The sequence below is a fragment of the Lacerta agilis genome, chromosome Z, assembly GCF_009819535.1.
Source record: "Lacerta agilis isolate rLacAgi1 chromosome Z, rLacAgi1.pri, whole genome shotgun sequence".
Lineage (NCBI taxonomy): Eukaryota > Metazoa > Chordata > Lepidosauria > Squamata > Lacertidae > Lacerta > Lacerta agilis.
In genome coordinates, this window is record NC_046331.1 from 1,673,912 (window position 1) to 1,696,813 (window position 22,902).

A 22,902-nucleotide genomic window follows, 5' to 3' on the forward strand; every position below is an offset into this window, starting at 1 on the left:
AAGTAAAACGGGCACCAGTTATTAAACAATTTTACCTAGTGGAGGTGGGCTTTGAGCAAAGCTAATGGGATGGACCCTGTGGCTCCCCATCCTTCCCAGTGAGACAGTTTGATAGAATGGCTGCACCCAGGTGACATTTGAAGGAGAGGAGGCCCAGGCCTGATTACTTTTATTTCACTTGGGGGGGGGGGTTGGTATGAAGTTTCATTAGTTGCCACAGATTCCACGCCATCACATTTCCTCTCTTGAGAGTGGAAATCTAAGTTTGGTTAAATGCTATGCCAGGTTGTCAATTTAAAACTATCAAATTGTTGAAATGTGGGAATAAAACATCGTTACTAAAATGTTAATGAATATTCAGCAAATAGCCCAATGCACGAAGAATGTATCCAAGATGTGAACTTTAGCAGGGGAGAAATTGAGAGCAGATTCTTTTCAAAGGAGAACAGAAAAAGTGCTTTCTACTGAGTGCAGCCAGTTGGTCCATCTAGCTTAGTATTGTCCACACTGACGGGCAGCAGCTCTCCAGGGTTTCCAACAGAGAAGAATCTTTCCCTGTCTCAGTCAGTTCTCCTTGGAGATGCCATATATTGAAGCCAGGACCCTCTACATGCAAAGTAGATGCTGTACCACTGAGCCCTTCTCCCAATTAAGAGGTGGCTTACTAGTCTGGGTGAAGAGCAGGAGGACAGTCCACAGGGCTTGATCCTGCACACACACGTGTGGATTTGCTCAACATATGATCGTGTTAACCACAACAGGGGATTTATTCTCAAAAGGGGTGTACTGCCCATCCAGCTTTGTGATATAACAAGAAGTCTGCAAGGAAATACGTAACATTTTATTCCTGTTTTTGCAGCGACGGAACATTAATGTGGATGTACAAGAACAGGTAAGCATGTGCTCTTTGCTAGCTCCTTCTGCCGACAACATGCAGAGGGGTCTCTGTCTTGCTCATAGGTCTGTCTTGCTCATGGTTGCCAGGGTTCTTGGGCAAAAGGGGGGTCTTTTAATGATTATTTTAAAGCAATCTCCCTGAGCCTAGAGCTTGCCGATCAGAAGGTTGGCAGTTCGAATCCCCGCGACGGGGTGAGCTCCCATTGCTCGGTCCCTGCTCCTGCCAACCTAGCAGTTTGAAAGCACATTAAAGTGCAAGTAGATAAATAGGTATCACTCTGGTGGGAAGGTAAATGGCGTTTCCATGGGCTGCCCTGGTTTGCCAGAAGCGGCTTAGTTCAGCTGGCCAAATGACCCGGAAGCTGTAAGCTGGCTCCCTCGGCCAGTAAAGCGAGATGACCGCCACAACCCCAGAGTTGTCCACGAGTGGACCTAATGGTCAGGGGTCCTTTTACCTTTACCTTTACTCATTAACCAAACAGGATCTTGGAGCAGTGTTACAAAAATCTTTATGAAGACAATCCTTGTCCTAAAAGACATGACACATGAGGGGGGGGGGGAGATGAGAAGGGCAAAAGGGGGAAAGCAAGTTCATAGACCTGTGCAAAAGGATAATATTTTGTTATACAGTTTTGTCAACACATGTTTTGGCTGTCTTGAAGAGCAACCCCTACCCAGGAGAACTCTTCCTTCCTTCCTTCCTTCCTTCCTTCCTTCCTTCCTTCCTTCCTCACCCCACCACCCCCAACTTCAGATCTTGGAGGAAATCCAAGTGCCAATGTCTAGGCCAGGAGTTCAAGGCCAGGAGTCCTGCCACACAGCTCTTCCCTCAGGCTGGAGGTGTGGAGAGCTTCTGCTTGTGCCCTACTGCAACATCAAACTGTTTCCAGCGATGCTGTGTCCCGAATGCACAAAACCACCTGCTACTCCTCAGCTGTGTACAAAATCCAATAGCCTGGGTGGTCCCCCTTCTGTGTCGTGTCCCAGGAAGGAGGCATGGCACCAAATTAGCCACAACACAGATTTTTGTCTGCCCCTTTCCCCAGAAGTCCTTTTTAAATAAAAAGCCACCATGGCAGGTTCAGTTTAAGAGGGAGGGGGCTGCTTTACCATTTCTTCTCTTGCTCTTTTCCCACTAATGCACATTCCAGTGTCCATTCACAGGGAAACATCCCAAATATTATCCCCCCCCAAAAAAAGCTGTTGGTGGATAGCAGGAGGGGATAGAAGGAGCAACTACTTCTGAGGCTGCTTTTTATTCCTATTTAGTTTGGGGAAAGTGGCCCAGATGTCAGATTTTGCCCACAGCTGTCTGTGCAGAATGAGATGCCTGGATGTGCAGGCTGCTTGCTTGCTTGCGACATTGCCGAGCCATGTCAGCTGAGCTGTGACACTCTGCCAAGGATAGAAATATGCTCAACCAGGAAGCACAGTTTGTGTGTCTCCATCCCTCTGCTGACAACCTTACGGGCCCATCTGCAGCAGCTGTCTTGTATCAGGTCAGGCAGCTCACTCCATCTATCCTAGCATTGCCTAGAACCAGAATTTGCAATCCTGGGGGCCTCCAGATGTTTTGGATGGCAGCTCCAAACATCTGGAGGGCCAAGCCTGGTCTCCTCTGATTGGCAGTTGCCCTCTGGGTGCTAACCAGGTACTGGAGATCTCCTCAGTTGCACCTGGAGCCATCTGCATGCAGAAAACAGGCTGTTGCCACAAGGTCTAGCTGCCCCCAACACATCCTTCCGGATTCATCTTCCAATTATCTTTTTGTTTTCTCCTTACATATACAGGAGCCTAAAGATTGCCCAGTTGAAAAACCAGACAGAGCAGTGGCTGGACATAGGCAACTGGTTTAACTCAAGGTAAGAGGACCATATATTTATATGAGCCAAAACTGAAATCCACAAGCCGCTTCCATAGTGGCCATACAGGAAATCAAGCTGCAACTGGGACTTTTAACATATTGGCATGTTGGGCTAATGTGCCAGTCCAGAGACTGCATTTGGTTGCTGGCCGTTGGGACGGCGCTCTGCATAATCCCAGAGGTACTTTCCTTGCTTTATATATTCCAGCACTGAGCCCTGATACTGAAGACTGGTTTGGGATCAGGAGACTCTGGGACCCTTTGCACCTTTCCCAACCACATTTCCCCGAGGTGGTTTGCCTGCCACCCTCGTTATATACCTTTAGGTGCCAGGCGAAAACCTTCCTTTCCAGCCAGGCCTTTGGCAGATAAACACCCCTTTTATTTAAATGTGTTTGTGGGAGGCAGTGCAGAGGAGGTGGGGCTGTTGATTTGTGTTTTTTTAATCATATACTTTGTGCTTATATTGTATTTTTATATTGTCAACTGCCCTGAGTTCTGCAAACGAAGGGTGGTATACAAATTTAACGAGTAGGTAGGTAGGTAGGTAGGTATGTCTATGGCAGGCTTCCTCAACCTTGGCCCTCCAGATGTTTTTGGCCTACAACTCCTATGATCCCTAGCTAGCAGGACCAGTGGTCAGGGATGATGGGAATTGTAGTCTCAAAACATCTGGAGGGCTGAGGTTCAGGAAGCCTGGTCTATGGTTCTATGAAGGCTACCTGAAGGAACGTCTCCACCTCCAACGTTCGGCCTGGACACTGAGGTCCAGCGCCGAGGGCCCTCTGGCGGTTTCCTCGCTGCGAGAAGCCAGGTTACAGGGAACCAGGCAGAGGGCCTTCTCGGTGGTGGCACCCGCCCTGTGGAACACCCTCCCACCAGATGTCAAAGAGATAAACAACTACCTGACATTTAGAAAATACCTGAAGGCAGCCCTGTTTAGGGAAGCTTTTAATGTTTAATAGATTATTGTATTTTAATATTCTGTTGGAAGCCACCCAGAGTGGCTGGGGAAACCCAGCCAGATGCGTGAGGTATAAATAAAATTATTATTATTATTATTTTATTTTGAGGCCCTTTTTATTTAATGCAGCTTGTTCAGTGTAGACTGGCAAGGTTCTATTGATGCTTTGGTGCCCACAGCCCATATAGTTATTGTTCCCTTTAGCCCCACCCTTTTGTTTTCAGGAGGCCACTTACTTACTTCCTGTGTACTGAAGAAGTAACTGAAGAAGTGTGCATGCACACGAAAGCTCATACCAAGAACAAACTTAGTTGGTCTCTAAGGTGCTACTGGAAGGAATTTTTTTTCTTTTGTTTTGTGTACTCTTGGTCAGTCCTGCTGTTCCTAAGGGAGACCTTTAGTCCTGTCCTTTTCATCTAATTCATTTACCACAGATAGATAGATTAGATAGCAAAACAGCTGCTGTCCTGGCTGCAAAAAGGGAGGCTGCAGCTTGATTGAGAAGCTGGAAGCTACTAATCAAAGGTACAGTTGCATGGAGTAGTGGGATATATGTTGAATGGGACTGTGAAGGATCTTGGCATGGGGAAGGATAATTTGCCAAATAATACAGCTGTTTCCTAAGTGCTATGTAGGACTGGCCGTTTAATTCTGCTTCCAGTCAGCTATAGAACAGCAGTGGCCTCAGAAAAGCTCAACCTTCCAGGGCTTCTCAGTTTCTTTTTATCTACTTACAGATATGAATATGCAAATAAAGAACCAAAGGGGTTGTCATTGAACAGCTGGTTTGATTCACGGTAAGGAAAGAAAACTTTTTTCGTGTTTGGGGGGGGGGGCAGGGAGGCTAAAGGAAATGGTGGAATGAGAGGACAAAGCTCTTGGTGCAATCGAAGCCTTACCCACAACGGCATTGGGTTGCAACACAGGACGTCTACGCTATTACTGTGAAATCTGGAGAATGAGCTGTATTCACATTCCTCACCATACCCCCGAAATTCACCCTCTGACTTTTGTCAAGACATAATTCCCATGCCACTTCATCCACTCACCCCTGCAGAATGGGGATAATAACACAGGTCGCCCTTGCAGAGTTATTGCAAGGGTTGTTGGAATCATGCAAGTAAATAAATTTGGAAGAGTATTATTAATGATTGCATGCAGTGCCCTCTGCAGCTTCTGAGGCACAGAAGGGAGCCTGCACAGTATATGGATTCAGGCAGGCAGCAGCTGGAACTAGGGTAGACTGCCTCTGTGCTTTGGAGGATCCATTCCCAGCACCAGCATTATCCAAAATAGTTGTTGATAGGTAAAAGTACTCCTGACCGTAAGGTCCAGTCACGGACAATTCTGGGGTTGTGGCACTCATCTCTATAGGTCGAGGGAGCCAGCGTTTGTCCGCAGACAGCTTCTGGGTCATGTGGCCAGCATGACAAAGCCGCTTCTGGTGAACCAGAGCAGCACAAGGAAATGCTGTTTACTTTCCCGCCAGAGTGGTACCTATTGATCTACATGCACTTTGACATGCTTTCAAACTGCTAGGTTGGCAGGAGCTGGGACCGAGCAACAGGAGCTCACTCCGTCACAGGGATTCAAACCACCAACCTGTTGATAGGTATTCACTATGGATTTATGTTGCCACCTGTGGCCAATACCACTGCAGTTGCCCGAGACACAGAATTCCAGAGGCTGATGTAGAGAATTCCGAACTCATTGTCTATCCAGGTTACTAGCCCCTAAGTGTGAGGATGTTGGGGGTAGTGAGAGCCCTCTTGTTTGGGAAGACTTTCTGCTAGGTGAGGGGTAGGAGTCTTTGCATGGGAGTACCCGGGGGGGCAGGGGGGCAGAACAAAAAAAAATTAAATAGTTATCGGCAGCCTAAAAGGAATCAAAAGCTCAAGACTGGTCTTTCTCCCCCTCCCAAAATCTCAATAACAATTGAGCTCTTCCGCTCTTGCCGAGGCAATTGGCCACTCTGTGTGTGTATGTGTTGCGCCGTCTGTTTCCCCCTCCCTCATGCCAACAAAGAGCTGGCGTGCCTATCAGAGACCGGATCCTAGCCTGCAGCCTGCTTGGTCAAATGGGGATGCAGGCTGAGACTTGGGCAGTGTCAGGGGGCGAATTCATCGTTGCCGGGATTCATCGTTGCAAGGGAGCTTGGCAAACTGAGTTCCCTTGCATGGTGAGTAGTTCCTTTGCGAGGACGGAGGATCCTGGGAAACTGAGTTTTTCAGCCATTTGGGGCTTTCTGTTTGGGGGGGGAGTTTTTCTGTTTTTTTGAAGCTGTTTTTGTTTTTTGAAGCTATTTTTGTTTTTGAACCTGAACGACCATGGCTTGCCCGCCCCTCGCCCCTAGTTTTGATCCTGGGTACACCCCTGAGTCTTTGGGCTGAAAAGCAGAATAATAAAATTAATTACCACCACCACAGCAATCTATTTTTGTTATGTGCCATAAACCTCAAGCTGTGTTGATTAGAGAGTAAGTAGTACTATGTGGTTCCTGCATTGCAGGAGGTTGGACTAGATGACCCCTGGGGTTCCCTTCCAACTCTACAATTCTATGATTTAGGGCTTCCTATAGCTTTGGGCTGCCTCTAAGAAAGTTTAAGGCAATCCAGCAACTATTCCTGGACCTCCTCACCTCCCCCTGTATGAAGTCTTTTCTACCTCCAGTTCATGCTGGGTTGCAGATAAACTATTGGGAGGGATCCTTCCTGTTCAGCTTACCGGCAATTTGCACTTGGCAAACCAGTATGTGTAGTAAGGGCTCATCACAGTTTCTCTTGACCCATATTTTGATGGGCTTGTGTACCAAATATTTGCCCTCAGGGCTGAGAGCTTTTCTTGTTCTGCAGCTCAGCCTTGCAAAAAATCCCATCTTACCTGCTGAATGGGATCTTGTCATCTGCCTTATTGATTTCAGGCACGCACCTTCACTGTACTCTTTTCAGCATCTGCTAAAAAACAATTTTGTTCAGGCAAGTCTACTCACGTGTTTAGGAAACTGATGTGAGTTTTAGTCTGTTTTCAGTCTATTGCTATTTTAACTTTTCAAAAGTTTTTAGTTAATGCTGTCCCTCATTCTTATTGGTAATGTTATTGTTTTATGCTTTTTGTAAACCTTTGAGGGGTTTTGTTTTGTTTGCACTCAGATGGTGTATACATTTTACAAAATAAATAATAAATCAATAAAGTTATCAGATGTGCAGAAAATCTGAAGAGAGATTTTGCTTAAGCAAGCTTCATTTGCTTCTAGTGGGCAAGATCGGGTTTTCACAAGGCACAGTCACAGAACAATGGAGAAAGCTCTTGTGTGTACTCGAAACAAAATAAAAAAAAAATCATTCCAGTAGCAGCTTAGAGACCAACTAAGTTTGTTATTGGTATGAGCTTTTGTGAGCATGCACACTTCCGAAAGGTCATACCATTAACAAACTTAGTTGGTCTCTAAGGAGCTACTGGAATGAATTTTTGTTTGTTTGTTTCGACTACGGCAGACCAACATGGCTACCTACCTGTAACTTGTGTGTACTGTACTGTTCATCAGTAATAATAATAATAATAATAATAATAATTTATTTATACCCAGCCCATCTGGCTGGGTTTCCCCAGCCACTCTGAGTGGCTTCCAACAGAATATTAAAATACAATAATCTATTAAACATTAAAAACTTCCCTAAACAGGGCTGCTTTCAGATGTCTCCTAAAAGTCTGGTAGTTGGTTTCCTCTTTGACATCTGGTGGGAGGGTGTTCCACAGGGCGGGGTACTACTACCGAGAAGGCCCTCTGCCTGGTTCCCTGTATCTTTGCTTCTCACAGTGAGGGAACTGCCAGAAGGCCCTCGGAGCTGAATCTCAGTGTCCGGGCAGAACGATGGGGGTGGAGACGCTCCTTCAGGTACCCGGTATACTGGACCAAGGCCGTTTAGGGTCAGCACCAACACTTTGAATTGAGCTCAGAAACGTACTGGGAGCCAATGTAGGTTTTTCAAGACCGGTCTTATGTAGTCTCGGTTATCCCTTGAAATTCACACTTCTCTGAATTATTTTTGGATGCCGTTCTCCAGCCAAATAATGTGTGCAAAATTGCTTGTGTTGGTGGACAGTAATATAAACAAGGCATAATATTAGGAGGTGCTTGCTCTCCCAAAAGTGCATATTGGGGGGGGGGGGGGAAATGTTGCTGTAAGATACTGACAAATTTCCATGAGTGAAACTAATATAACCTAAAGCTAATGCAGAATTGTAAAATGAAGGTGGCAATTATCAGAAAGTGGGCAAAAGTGAAATAGACATATACATCTCCCACAGTTACAGTTTAAGGAAGTTCAAAAAGGGCACTGGGACATTAAAAAGGGTCACCACCATGCACACATAACTAAGACTCACTCCACAGTCTCTTGCAACTCAAAAAAACGAAGGGAACCCCGCCCAAGAACAGTCATTTGCCTGTGACTTCAAGTGTCCTTGCTCAAGTTTTGCATTAGAAGGAAGCAGTTCAGACAGTGAGGAAATAGCGTTGTTTATGCAAGAGGAAGTTCAGGTTACACACACACACACACACACAGAAAGTTTTTGGTTTGGCTTTTCCTTTATAATATTAAAACCACAGAATGGTAGAATGGACATATATTAAGTAAAATAGAAGCATCGTCACCCCACCCTACCCACCTCCCCATCCCACCCACCTCTTCCCCCCTTTTCCTCCTAATGTCTCAACAAACGAAATTGACTTGTAAAAACGTTACATGGAAAAAATACGAGTGAGACATTGCACTACCTTTGTAAATCAAGAAAATCTTTAATAAAAAATACTTTAAAAAAGAAAAGAATGGTAGAGTTGGAAGGGAACCTGAGGGTCATCTAGTCCAACCCCCTGCAATGCTGGAATCTCAACTAAAGAATCCCCTGACAGACCTCTGCTTGAAAACATCCAATGAAGAAGAGTCTATCGCTCCTCGTAGGAGTCTGCTCCACTGTCAAATACAAAGTTCTTCCTGATGTTGAGTCAGAATCTCCTTTCCTGTAACTTGAAGCCATTGGTTTGGGTCCTACCCTCTGGAGCAGGAGAAAATAATCTTGTTCCATCTTCCATGTGGCAGCCCTTGAGATATTTGAAGCCAGCTATCATACTCCTTTCAATCTCCTCTTTACGTGGCTTGTTGTTGTTTAGTCATTTAGTTGTGTCCGACTCTTTTGTGACCCCATGGACCAGAGCTAAACATGTCCAATTCCCTCAACCATTCCTCATAAGGCTTGGTTTCAAGACCCATGATCATTTTTGTCATCTTCCTCTGCACACATTCCAGCTTGTTATAAAATCATAGAATTGTAGAGCTGAAAGTGATCCCAAGGGTCATCTAGTCAAATCGAATCAAATACATTTATTGGCATCACAGTACAGTATAAACAAAAAAATAAAATAAAAAATAAATCCTTCCAGTAGCACCTTAGAGACCAACTCAGTTTGTTCGTGGTCTGAGCTTTCGTGTGCATGCACACTTCTTCAGATACACTGAAACGGAAGTCATCAGACCCTTATATATAGTGAGAGGGTGGGGAGGGGTATTACTCAGAAGGGTGGGGGGAATGGGGGATTGGCTGATGGGTGTGGAAAACCTGTTGACTATTAACGACTGCAATTGGTCTTACAGGAAAAAGCAAGGGGTGAGATGGCTAAAGATAGCTTTTTGTCATGTATAATGAGATAAGAATCCAATGTATTTGTTCAGACCAGGTTTCTCCATGGTTTTAAGTTTGGTGGTTGTTGTCGTTCAGTCGTTCAGTCGTGTCCGACTCTTCATGACCCCATAGACCAGAGCACGCCAGGCACGCCTATGCTCCACTGCCTCTCGCAGTTTGGCCAAACTCATGCTAGTCGCTTCGAGAACACTGTCCAACCATCTCATCCTCTGTCATCCCCTTCTCCTTGTGCCCTCCATCTTTCCCAACATCAGGGTCTTTTCTAGGGAGTCTTCTCTTCTCATGAGACTCCCTAGAAAAGACCCTGATGTTGGGTAATTAGTTTGGTAATTAGTTGCAATTCAGCAACTTCTCTTTCCAGTCTATTTCTGAAATTCCTTTGTAGTACACAGCTACCTACCTGTAACTAGTACAGTATAAAACATTTCAGGTCACTAGGATAATTAAAAGGGGCAAGGGTGAAGCTGTGAGGATCATAAAGTCACATTGTGATCATGTGCACTTAGGTATTCTGCTTCGCCCTGTCTGTTTCCCAAAAGGATGGTACGTTGCGAACCCTTTCGGGTAAAATTGTGGGTAAAAAGGAAGCTGTTGTTATTGTTCAGTCGTTCAGTCGTGTCCGACTCTTCGTGACCCCATGGACCAGAGCATGCCAGGCACACCAACAGTCATACCTTTGTCCCGATCTGTCAGGAGAGACCTCAGAGTTATAGACCAGAGGTCCAACATTTTGCTCAGCATCAGTTGGCGAGGTCTACTGTGTAAAGAGCAATCCAAGAGATTGAATCAGGCCCTCCTTGGTTGCAGGCACACAGATGGGCTTGACAGGGAATATGTGAGAATCTACCTGTGGTCACTGCAGAGGGGAAGGCATTTAGTACCGCAAGCATAAAGACTCTTCAATGGGAAGGGGGTGATAGGTCCTTTAGATATTTGGCACAGGTTCCATAGTGTGTTGTGATCCCTAAGGCCTGCAGAGAACACGATCTCAGAGTATGAGGTTACAAGCGCTGTCTTTCGTGGCCATAGAGCTGCTGTTTGATTGTGTGGAATGTGTAATTGAATTGCTCTATATACCATCCAGATGCAATACGGTTTTCAAGCGTAGAGATGAAAAAGGAATTAGATGTTGTTCTAAAGTGGACTTGCAGCCAGGCCAGTTTCAACACAATAAAGTTAAGTAGCTTGTGCATTTAGGGGCACCAAGGATCAGGGGCGTAGCTAGGTAAATTGGTACCCGGGGGCAAAAAAAAAATTGTCACACCCCCCCCCCCAGGCATGGGAAGGTCAGGTGGTACCCGGTGCGGGAAATTTCTTGCCAACCCCTCCATTGACAACCCCCCCCAAAAAAATGGTTTTGCATTATTTCATATTTTCTTACAAAGGAATAATAACAAGTAATAATAAAAAAAAAACTTTTATTTATATCCCGCCCTCCCCGGCCAAAGTTGGGCTCAGGGTGGCTAACATCAGATACATAACATTGGTATAAAATCAAACAATAATTAAATTACCTCCTAAAAACATCTCAAAATCAAATGAAAGTCTAATTAGATGGCTTTCCACAGGGTTAGGTTTGGGAACAGTAAGTGTTCTCTGAACTGAAATTTCAGCCTTCATGACATAGGAAAACAGCCAAGTAAACAGCTATTTTGGTGGAGGAGGGTCAAGATATTAACCGATATGCATGAAATTTAATATATAGCTATATAATCCCTAGTATAGTAAGATAAGACCTTCAGAGAAGGCATTTTCCAAAAAAAAATTCAAAAATAAAAATAAAAAAATTAAACATTTTTTTTTCCAAAAAAAATTGTTCCTTGGTAATTTGTCACCCCCTCCATTATGGAACCTGGGGCGGCCCACCCCCCACCCCCCTTGCTACGCCCCTGCCAAGGATCTTACGAAGAAAAGTCACTTGTTCACTTCTCTGTTAACTGCTTGTATCCAAATTTGAATGCCGTACAATAACCTTCGCATTACTGTGATTTTTTTTTTTTAAGCAGCAGGGACCATCTGGTTGCCTCTGAGAAAGAAAAAGTGAAGAATCGCAGGTGTGGTGCATTTTGCTTGAATGATCATTTGGCATCTGTGCGTTGCCCAGTTTAAATTTGGCTGATAGAATATCCCTGGATTTTACCTGGTCAATGGGGTGATTATCTAGCCTCCATTTGACAGTTTGACGATTTTAGATTTTTCACAATTAATTCCCAGGGAGTTGATCTGGCAGAAGGAAGAAACGAATTTAGAAGTCTTCTAAGACCGACCTGGGTCTGAGAAAGGATTGTAGTATCATCTGTGTATAGAAGCAGTTTTATTTTATGATGGCCTAATGTCGGTGGATGTCCATTTACATCCTCAAAGTGATGATCCAGGTCATTTAAAAAGGACTGAATAAGTGGTGTGCCAAGACGCATCCTTTCTTTACTCCTTTGGTTATATTTATACTTCTTGTCAACTCACCTTGGGGGTTACATTTGATGTGACAGAGTGTAGCCGTGTGTAATTTTTGAATTAGAAACAGCAGGCATTGGTCAATTCCCATTTTATATAATTTGCACCAAAGCAGATCACAGATCAAAGTAGATGTGGTTGGCGCTGTGGTCTAAACCACAGAGCCTAGGACTTTTGCTCATCAGAAGATTGGCAGTTTGAATCCCCGCAATGTCAGGGTGAGCTCCCGTTGCTCGGTCCCAGCTCCTGCCCACCTAGCAGTCTGAAAGCACATCAAAGTACAAGTAGATAAATAGGTTCCACTCCGGCAGGAAGGTAAACAGCGTTTCCGTGCGCTGCTCTGGTTCGCCAGAAGCGGCTTAGTCATGCTGGCCACATGACCCAGAAAAACTGTCTGCGGACCAACGCCAGCTCCCTTGGCCTATAGAGCGAGATGAGCACTGCAACCCCAGAGTTGTTCGTGACTGGACCAAATGGTCAGGGGTCCCTTTACCTATTACTTCCCCTGATTGGGACATTAGACCTTTGCTGGTGTAGTCTTGAATGGCATTATCTTGCTCTTGTCTTTTCTTTTGATGTTGTTGCTGCATCACACTGGCTTAGTCAGTTAAGAGCCGCAGCAGAGCCTTACTGAACTAGATCGAAGGTTTGACTGTGGTTGGCCAAATTACCTCCAAGATGGCGGCAACACTCCCTAAGGATCCATGCTCTTCCGTTGTTTGTCCCCGGCACCTGGTGCTCAAGAGCACACTGCCACTGGGCATGGTGGTTGCACTGAGTTATCACAGCTGATGGCAGCCAGAACATTTCTCCTTCACAGGTAGGGTAGTAGGCTGTATCCTGTGCCAGTAACCCTCAGAGGAGACCCATTGAAATAAGTATGCATGACTGACTTGGCTGCTTATTCCCCTCCATCTAACACAGCAGCACACTCATTCTCCATGTGTGAAGTTTGCAGGTAGCCAGAGGCGTCATTCCTATTGGGCTTAGTGGCGCATTGCACCAGGGCACCGGCCTCTCAGAGGTGCCCCAGCGAGTGGGGGAGCTGCACGGCTTTGCCGGCGGCCGCCCCTTTCCCTGCACGCCGCCAGAGGTTGGTGGGGTGCAACGAGCCACTAAGCCCTATGGCTCTTCCTCCGCCGCTGCCTCTCCCTCGGCCGCGGGTGCCCTCATTCCCTCAAAGGCTTTCCTGTCCCCTGAGGGGCAGCAGCGCGAGCCCCGTTGGCCCGCCTCCCCTCTGTGGGTGGGCGGGCATGCATGTGCTGCTGCTCCTTCTGGGTGGGCCAGGAGCCGGACACTTTTGCCACCAGTTGCATGCGGGAATCCTACGTAGACTCCCTTACCTGGAGTAAAAAAAGCCCACTGAGCATAGGCGGGCCTTGCTTCCGAGTAAACACCCCAAAAACTTGCGTTCCCATAACCACCGCTGTGACCGGTCTACTCGGAAAGTAAGGACAGACCCCCCCCCCACCCTCTCTGCAATTCAATGGAGGGTCCTTCCTTCAACCCAAGTTAAAGGTCCCTTCTGGCAGCTTGAAGTTCCCAATTGGTGGGGGTCCCTAGCTGCCATCTTTTCCTGGGCGGTAAGTCCCATTGAAGTCAAGAGGACTTGTTTCTGAGTAAACACGCACAGGCTGGCGATGGAGGGGGTGTTTAAAAGAGGGCAAGCTGCCTCATTTTGGGATGGAAGCAAGAAGCGATCCTCCAAGCACTTCCTCGAGAGTAAACTCAGCTAAGCGCCAAAGGGGCTTACTCCCGAGTAAAGGTGCATGGGATGGCATGGCGAGAGAGGAAAGAAATATTTCCCACCTGCTCAGTAAACCTCGCCAGTAATACTAATAGCACTAATTTCCATGCTAAAAAAATGGGGAAACGCACTGGGGAAAGACATTTCTTTTTTTAAAAAATTCCACTCTCTCACTCTTTTTTGGCAGGCAAAATTGACATGCAAAGCAGCAGCAAGGCCAGGACCCTAATCTGTCCATGTCACCCATGGGTGGCCAGGGGTTGGTGCAGGGTGGGGTGGCAACCCAACTCCACCCCCCTTTGCAACAGTGCCAGGCAAAAAGATCGCCACCAACCATCCATAGCCCCCGTCTCCCACCTCTCTCTCTCCCCCTCCCCATTCCGCATTATTATTTATCATAATTGCTATTATTGAATCGCCTTTGTCGCCGCTTGTTACTCACTGCATTCACCCTCCACACAATTCCAAGCTGAAAATCCTCCAAGTCATTTCAAAAGGATTCCTTTGGCACCCGTCAGAAACGTGTCTCCGCCTGCAGCCTTTGCGACCCAGGTTTTGGGTCCTTTTTGGGTTCAGGATGTCACTGCTTTACACCCCACACACACACATACACAATATTTGAAAACATCAGCTTTGTACTTAAACACAAATTGGCCGGGAACTTCATTCTCTGTGTCTTTATCAATTTATTGAAAGAACAACAAACTGGTGATTGCTTTAACTTTTTGATATGTGGTGATATGAATCATGAGGATGAATTAGAAGAACTGCTGAGTCTTGAATGAGTCTTGCTTTGGAATTGAGGACTTCATTAGATTTTCTTCTGCCTTTTCACTTTATTCTGTTCTAATGGCTTGTTAGAGATAATGTGTAAGCGTGGTGTCAGCTCCCTAAAAAAAGGTCAACAACTCTGGGGAACCTTTCCTAAAAATGCTCAACAACTTTTGGGGGTCCCCTGCCTAAAAAAGGTTGACAACTCTGGGAAATGGGGGGGGGGCGCCGGAGGGATCTTCACCCCACGGCGCCGGATATGCTTAAGACGGCCCTGCAGGTAGCCAAAAACAGCAGCATCCATGCACAAGAGGAAACTCGAAAGTTTGCAGAAATACAAAAATATTTAAAGTGGAGAACATAAGGAAGGAAGGACCCCTGCCCTGCCCCATGAATCCCAATGCAGGCTGAGCACATGTCAATGGGCATCAAACACTAGCTGGGTCAGGGGCGTACCCAGGATCAAAACTGGGGGGAGGGGGCAAGCCATTGTCGTTCAGGTTCAAAAACAAAAACAGCTTCAAAAAACAGAAAAACTCCCCCCCCCAACAGAAAGCCCCAAATGGCTGAAAAACTCAGTTTCCCAGGATCCTCCATCCTCGCAAAGGAACTACTCACCATGCAAGGGAACTCAGTTTGCCAAGCTCCCTTGCAACGATGAATCCCGGCAACGATGAATTCGCCCCCTGGCACTGCCCAAGTCTCAGCCTGCATCCCCATTTGACCAAGCAGGGTGCAGGCTAGGATCCGGTCTCTGATAGGCACGCCAGCACGCTAGCACTCTAAACAGGAACAGCTGCATGCTGCAACATATCGTTGCAGCTACCCTTGTCCTCCCCCCTCCCACCCCACCCCAGAAAGCCAACAGTTGGTGGCTGTGAAGTCCTCTTCCTGCAAACCAGGAGCTTCACTCGATGCTTCTTTGTAAACTCTTGAGTTTTACCTTTAATGCGCAGTTTTAAAATACAGCCTCGGTTCATTAATAAGGTGGGTTACAAGTGAAGAGAGCTACCAACACCTATCCATCCCAATAGCTTAGTTGGGATATGCTAATGATCCAGTAAAATATTGCAGATAAAATATAACTAAAGTTAGCAGAGCAGCAGATTCAAAAGCAGTCGTTCTCCATCTTTGGTCAATGGCCAAAGAACTTCTGGAATATGTGGGAGGAGATTCCCGTCTAAGCGCCAGCAAAGAGATGCCAGCGCAGATAACACCCTGTCTTCAGCCATGGCAAGAAGGGCACAGAACTGGGCCTCTGCCCATTTGCAATTGCCCTGGGAGAAATTAATTTTCACAGTGAGGGTACCAGTAGAAAACATTCAGCAGAGAAAGAATGAAATGCCCAAGCAGTTAGCAATTGCTACATTCTTCTCAAGCTTTGGACTCCTCCTAGCTCTTCAGGCAGGATAAAAAAAAGTGTATTAGTTAATAAATAGACACCCTGTACAAAAAGCCACTGGCACCATTTTATCCTGGGCACAGGTGTTCCAAAAATGTGCTCTCCTGTTCATAGAACCAGCATGAACTCAGGAAGGCTGGCTACGATTCCAGCATCTGTCCGGGTTCTGTCTGTCTGTCTGTCTGTCTGTCTGTCTGTCTGTCTCTCTCTCTCTGTGTGTGTGTGTGTGTGTGTGTGTGTTTGTGCTTCCACTGGAAAACAAGCAAGGCTGGAAATAGCCTGCTAAAATTAAATTTAGGCAAGTGTAGCTGGGAAACAGCTTTGTTTTATAAAATAATAATAATAATCCAAAATATTTGCACAACATCTGGTTCCATTTAGCATGCTGCCAAGCAAACAGTTCTGTATTTCCTGCACCTCCCTGACAAAATGTTTAATGTGGCATTGCACAGCTGTGCCGGCGACTTTTTAATAAGCAAGGACCTTCCGTGTGCACCTTGTCAGGTGCCTCCCTTTCCCCCACCCCAATGCAGCACACATCCTTTGAGCACTGCAGTTTGATCAGTGAGTTGCACAAATCCATATTTCCAGGTGCTGATGTCTTACAATGGAGGAACCAAACTGGTCTGGTAGCCATACCAGTTTGGGGCCTGAAAATCTTATCTCTGGTAACGTGTAGGGCTTGAGCTGTGGTTTCTTGTTGGGGACGAGCTCTAGTTTGGTAGGTAAAACACACTTTTTGCATCCAGAAGGGCCCCAGGTTCAATCTCCAAGCAGAGCTTGAGAAATGTTATGTATTGAAGTTCTCACCCTAGGCCACTAGGGGTGTGTGTATATAGTTCATTCTGCTGCAGTTTTCACTCAGGTCAGCATATGCAAAAGAGGGATTGTAAAGTGACATTCAGGGGTTGGTTAACTACAGAAAGTTGTTACTGTTGCTTTGTAGCTGAGTTCTATATAAGCAGGCTGCTGAGGCCTTCAGCTCACTTCTGTTCCAGCCTGAGAATAAACAAGAGCTGCTTGGAAATCACTGTGTCGTCTGCTGTGTCCACCCACAACTTAACAAGAGATCCATTGCCAGTTTGTGAAAGCCTTGAGACAATGGCGGTAGGGATACATTGGTGTCCTGGTTTTGGAAGAACTTTATCCCTCCCACCCATCTCTCAAAGTTGGCCCCCCAGGGGCTTGAGAAGAGAATAAGCAAACAGGACAGGCCTCCCTGCACATAAGCTGATGAGTGGCAGCACCGGGTGTGTTCAGTCCTGCTTCCTGCAGGGTTTGGCCAAGTCCCACGGGGAACTCTCTCATGGATGCCAAGCAGGAAGGATTGAACCCATTACCCGTCAGCTGAGCTTCAGGCGGCTAAGTCCCGCTCTCCACAGGGCACAGCGGATGTCAGGTGTGGGGCAGGTGGGCCCGGTTTGGGCAAAATGACATTGCTGGCCAAACTTGGCCCACGCACTGGAGGTTCCCTGGTGGTGTAGGCATTGCTGAGCCAGGCAGCAGCTACCTACTTCTGTCTATTTCTGTCTACCTACTTTTGTCTAGACAACCCAGAAGCATCACAGCAAAGATTCCTTCCAGTCAGGCTTCATCCTGTACCTCCAGTGTTGGAGGCAGGGTGCCTTCGAATGCTAATTGCTGGTAATCCAAAGCAATGAAAACATGATTGCCCTTAAGGCCTGTTTGCAGGCTTCCCATTGGGGGGCCTGGTTGGCTGCTGGGAGGACAGGATGTAGTAGTCTAGGTGTCTGGTTGGCTAAGCTGACTAACTTTAGGAAACCCGGACACTTTCCATCATGTGGTTTGTTATTAATTAACAGTGTTTTGTATTGTTCTTGTTCCAGCTGAGAACTCCAAGCCTGTGAACAGGGATGGAGCAATAGAAAGAAATCTGTTCAGCATATGTTTAAATGTATATGCATTTTAAGGCATACTACAAATGTCAGCTTCATGAACCAAAAAACAAATAAAAGTGCAGCTGTCCTTTCCAATTTGTACTTCTGCTCTTTTCTCTTTTTTGCAGTGCATTTCTCTAGCCAAAAAGGTGTACAAAATGCATCTGTTAAGAACCACGTGCACAAATGTGTATATTAGTGAGAATCATGTTACAAAAACATCTTACAGAGAATTGTTTGCAAAAGAAATGCACAGAGATAGCTACAAAGTTTCATGTACTTTTTACTTATTTATTTTTTAAATGCAAATTGATGTGGAAATGAGGTGAGCTGAATATAAGACTGAGGGCATAAGTAAAAATGGAAAAATGAGAAATTGAGTCTAAGAAATGCATCCGTTCCTACCAGTCTGTAACACAACAAAGAGAACCTTGAGGTCTAGCACATTTGTTGCAGCAAAAGCTTTGCACGGAGTATTATTATCTGTTACGTTTGTTAACCACATTATACCCAAAAGGGGGGAAGGGTCTCAAAGCAACTTGCGTTGAGGTAGATTGCAAATGGACAAATAAACCAGAACATTGAAAACAATGCACAATCTATAAGGGAGCTATCGTGTGGCTGGCAAAAAAATGCCTTTCTTCTTCAGGGTCTTTGGGGATTCTGAAACCGTGAAGCCCCCTGGCTAGATGGACCTGCCTGTCCACTGACAACCAGGTCAGGGCCTTAGAATCAAAACGCCTTCCAATTCGGAGACCGGCACTGCCTAGTGATGCCCTCTCTTGAACCCATGACCTTCTGCATGCAAAGCAGGTGCTCTCTCACTGAATTACAGCCTTTCCCTGGAATACTCTCCCTGGCGTGGTTTTCCTGATGCTTCTGCTGCTGCGCTCCTTGGTGCCAGGCAAACATGCTGTTGTACTCCTGCTGCTGCAACCTTTTATAAAGCACTGTAAAACAAACGAAAGCATCTTGGCTTGCATTTTATATTTGTTATTCCTTGCAAACTCAAGCTTAAATGGCTTGCCTTGCATACAGTGCATTAGCTGTTTTGATTGCATTTGTGCTCAAGAATACCAGGGTACGACCTCGACTCTGTTAATGATGATCAAGTCAGGGCGCTCTGGTGGCAGTGGAGTGGGGGTGAAATCCCCCCCCCAAAATATATACTTCCAACTAGATTTCCACCATTTTAAGCATCTATGCTTTTTTTCCTCATTTCTTTGCAGCGCACGGACAGATATACCCACCCTGACCCCTTGGTCGGCGCCCATCATCTGGGAAGGAACAGTCGGGAAACCCGTCTTGGACAACTACTATAAGCAACAGAAAGTCACCATTGGTTTGACGGTTTTCGCTATTGGGAAGTAAGTTCACTTGCAGCCCAATCCGATGCACGTTACTCTTGAGTCAAGTCTCCTTGTGTTCAGTGGCACTAGCTCATAGGTAAAATATGGATCAGGATTCGGGCCTGCTACTTCCTTGCCAGACTTTTTCCTGGCTGGATGTGCAAAGCAACATCCATTGTCTGGCCATGTATTTATTTATTACCCGTTCTTTCCCTTAAGGACCCAGGGCAGGTTTCAACAATTACAACACAAAAGCAGTGCAAAATAACTTAAAGATTGCAGCTGTAAGGCAGGGTCCTAAAAACTGCACCTCCTTACCCTTGAGATGTGCATCTTCAGCATTCATCAGAAGCTGGGCAATGAAGGTGCCAGGCACACCTCTCTGGGGAGAGGTTTCCACAGGGTAGGGGCTGCCCCAGAGAAGACCTATTCCCAGCCTGCAACACACACACACACACACACACACACACACCGAGCTTCAGGGGGTGGTGGAGCAACCAAGGGGGCCCCATCTGCCAATCGTAGCACCGCAGAGGGTCTGTCGGGAAGGAGGCAGTCTTTCAGGTATTTGTCACATTCTGAGTCACAATGACCCTTGGTCACCTCCGCTGCCCTTCCTCTGGGCAAACCCACCATAAGAACATCAGAAGAGTCTGCTGGATCAGGCCAATGGCTTTAAAAGAAGATCAGACAAATTCATGGAAAGGCTGTCAAAAGCTACTAGCCACAACGAGTGTTCTCTGCCTCTAAGGTCACAGGTGGTAAATGTTTCTTAATTCCTTGCTGGGGGTTGGAGAGAGAATGCTCTTGTGTTTGGATCAAGCGTGTGGGTTTCTCTTTGAGTCATCTGGTTGGCCACTGTGAGAACAGAATGCTGGCCTAGATAGGCCATTGGCCTGATCCAGCAGACTCTTCTGATGTTCTTACGGTGGATTTGCCCAGAGGAAGGGCAACGGCGGTGACCAAGGGTGGTTCTTCTGTTCTTAATTGGGAGCTGATTCACATCTGAAAAACAATGTTGGTCTCTGTCCAACAGAAAGTCACCATTGGTTTGACGGTAACTTTCACCCTGAATCCTCACCCTGCTTTAAAGTCGGCTTCTGGGACCCTGGGTTAGGAGATCTGCCCAGAACCCAACTGTCTCCATTTGTCCCACTCCATTTCCCAGGTACCTAGACAAATACTTGAAGACCTTCTTGACTTCAGCAAACACTTTCTTCATGACTGGGTTTAACGTGATCTTCTACATCATGGTGGACGACCTCACCAAAGTGCCTCTTATTGAGCTGGGCCCCCTGCGGGTGCTGAAAGTCTTCCAGGTGAAAAAGGAGAGCCGGTGGCAAGACGTCAGCATGATGCGGATGAAGGTGATTGGGGACCTCATCGAGAGCCACATCCGCCACGAGGTGGACTTCCTCTTCTGCATGGATGTTGACCAGGTCTTCCAGAGTGACTATGGGGTGGAGACCCTTGATGAGTCGGTGGCCCAGCTCCATGCTTGGTTTTACAATACAGACAAGACTGCGTTCACTTATGAGAGGCGCCCTGAGTCGGCTGCATACATCCCCTATGGGGAGGGGGACTACTATTACCATGGGGCCATATTTGGGGGGACCCCACTGCGTGTTCTGAACCTCACCCGCCAATGCTATAAAGGCATCCAGGAGGACAAGGAGCACAACTTTGAGGCACTGTGGCATGACGAGAGCCACCTGAACAAGTATTACCTCCTCAACAAACCAACCAAGGTGTTATCCCCTGAGTACTGCTGGGATTATAAGATTGGCATCCCCAGCACCATAAGAAATGTCAAGTTATCCTGGATGCCCAAAGAATATGAAGAAGTTAGAAGTAACTTTTGACTCCGCGGCCCTCCTAAAATCACACCGGCAGGGGTCAATGAACTGTTTCGGTCGCAGAACCGTTTGAGCATTTCAACTCTCGTCCTCTGCGGGAAGGAGAGCAAACTTTGCCAAAATATTTTAGTTCACTAAGCTGTGACACTCTCTCAGCTCTTCTCTATAGTTTCCTTGGAAGGCTTGTAGGAACCAGATCCTACTGGCTTGATGTCAGGGGAGCCTTTTGTGAACAGGTTGTTTATTTGCTTACTACTCTTTTGCTCTCAGGGAATGCTGTTGATGTTGAGGACATTTGTGGAAGCAGCACCCAGTTATGTGCCAAGCTAGGATCCCTCCACGGTGGCACGGTGACATCAGAGGTTGGCAAGATGGTCGCTGTATTCCTTGGATGTGCAAAGGAGGGAGAGTTGGAACCGCCAAGGGGTCAGGAGGATGGGGGGGGCGTCACCAAGGCCAGGAGGTTGCAGGAAAGCTGGTGCAAATGCAGAAGTGTCACTGGGGATGTCAGAGCGTGTATGGTTTTTAAACGAAGATTTTTGAATGGCGGTCTAAATCTTGCCTTCCTAATTGTTCAGTTTTGTTCTCTCTCCCCCCCCCCCCATGAGGATCACTGTACAGGCAACATAATCCTCAGTGGGGGCAATGTGAGGGGCAATCTCATTTTATTGATGCCAATTTGGGGGGGGGGGTTTGCTACCGAAGAACAGGTTCATGTGTCGTTTGTTTGTAAAAACAAAGAAACGTGTTTGCCGTCCAGTGGTTGAAAGCTCCCTCATTTTGCTACATTTGTTCTCTTCATCATGTATATCATTTTCCCGCCTTAAGTCTTGTTTTTGCTGCTGCCCATGGTGGTCCCAATCACTGCAACATGTTTCCCTCGCCAGCGGGTGCCGTCTTACAGGGTTCCGGACAGGGAGTTGTTCTGGGGCATTGTGGACGGGCGTAAAAGCTGGCATCTCCCACAGCCCACCACTTTTTGCTTGTGGAATGATGCCCTGTTGGTGCACTGGGGATAAGTAGCCACAGGGGCAACCGCTGAGAAGATCTCCGTTAGTACCAATGCTGCCTGAGAGGTAAACTCTCCCGTTCCCCTCAACCACCATTGCGGTCCCCCCCCCCAACATAGCCTGATTGAGAGTCCCATTTGTACCCCGTTTCTTCCTTTGTGTATTTCTTTTCACTGCAAAAATGGAAGCCCTTCCCCTCAGCCAAAGGTGATTTGTTTTGTTAATTTATTTGGTTGCAAATGATCCTGAGATAATAAATGCAAATCCTTATTTTATCAAAATCTTATGTGTTTCTGCTGGGCGTTGCATCCTGGAGGAAGATGCCTGTATAATGTGCCACAGGGATATTAGTTGGGGTGGGTTTTTACCTTGGGGTGGGGAAATTGTTTTTATTGTTGCTGCTGTGGCGGGTGGCGCTGTGGGTTAAACCACAGAGTCTAGGGCTTGCTGATCAGAAGGTCGGCTGTTCGAATCCCCGCAATGACGGGGTGAGCTCCCGTTGCTCGATCCCAGCTCCTGCCAACCTAGCAGTTCGAAAGAACGTCAAAGTGCAAGTAGATAAATACGTACCACTCTGGTGGGAAGGTAAATGGCGTTTCTGTGCACTTCTCTGGTTTCAGCAGAAGTGGCTTAGTCATGCCGGCCACATGACCTGGAAGCTGTACGCCGGCTCCCTCGGCTAATAAAGCAAGATGAGCACCGCAACCCCAGAGTCGTCCGTGACTGGACCTAACGGTCAGGGGTCTCTTTACCTCTTCTATCATGTCTCCTCTTTCTTGCCTTTTTTCTAACTAAAAAGTCTCAAATGCTGCAACCTTTCATCTTGGGGAATCGGTCCATCCCCTTGACCATTTTGCTTGCCCTTTTCTGAATCTTTCCCAACTTTACAATATCCTTTTTGAGGCGAGGTGACCAGAACTGTATTTCGATCCCTTCCCACTCCACCCTGCCCCTGGCACTTGACAATCTTCGGCTGAAGACAGGCGGCTG

At 46.6% G+C, this 22,902-nt stretch overlaps 1 protein-coding gene across 4 annotated transcripts in view; it reads left to right on the forward strand.

The window, feature by feature from the left end:
- The window catches only part of GLT6D1 (glycosyltransferase 6 domain containing 1), a 45,194-nt gene extending 23,861 nt beyond the window's left edge, over positions 1–21,333 (forward strand). For all 4 annotated transcript variants that reach the window (XM_033137980.1, XM_033137982.1, XM_033137978.1 and 1 more), the window contains exons 4-8: positions 860–892; positions 2,688–2,759; positions 4,463–4,522; positions 18,927–19,064; positions 20,215–21,333. In XM_033137980.1, the coding sequence (XP_032993871.1) occupies positions 860–892; positions 2,688–2,759; positions 4,463–4,522; positions 18,927–19,064; positions 20,215–20,908 (997 nt within the window). In that variant the 3' untranslated portion in view covers positions 20,909–21,333. The remainder of the gene's footprint in view (positions 1–859; positions 893–2,687; positions 2,760–4,462; positions 4,523–18,926; positions 19,065–20,214) is intronic.
- Positions 21,334–22,902: the final 1,569 nt, after the last annotated feature.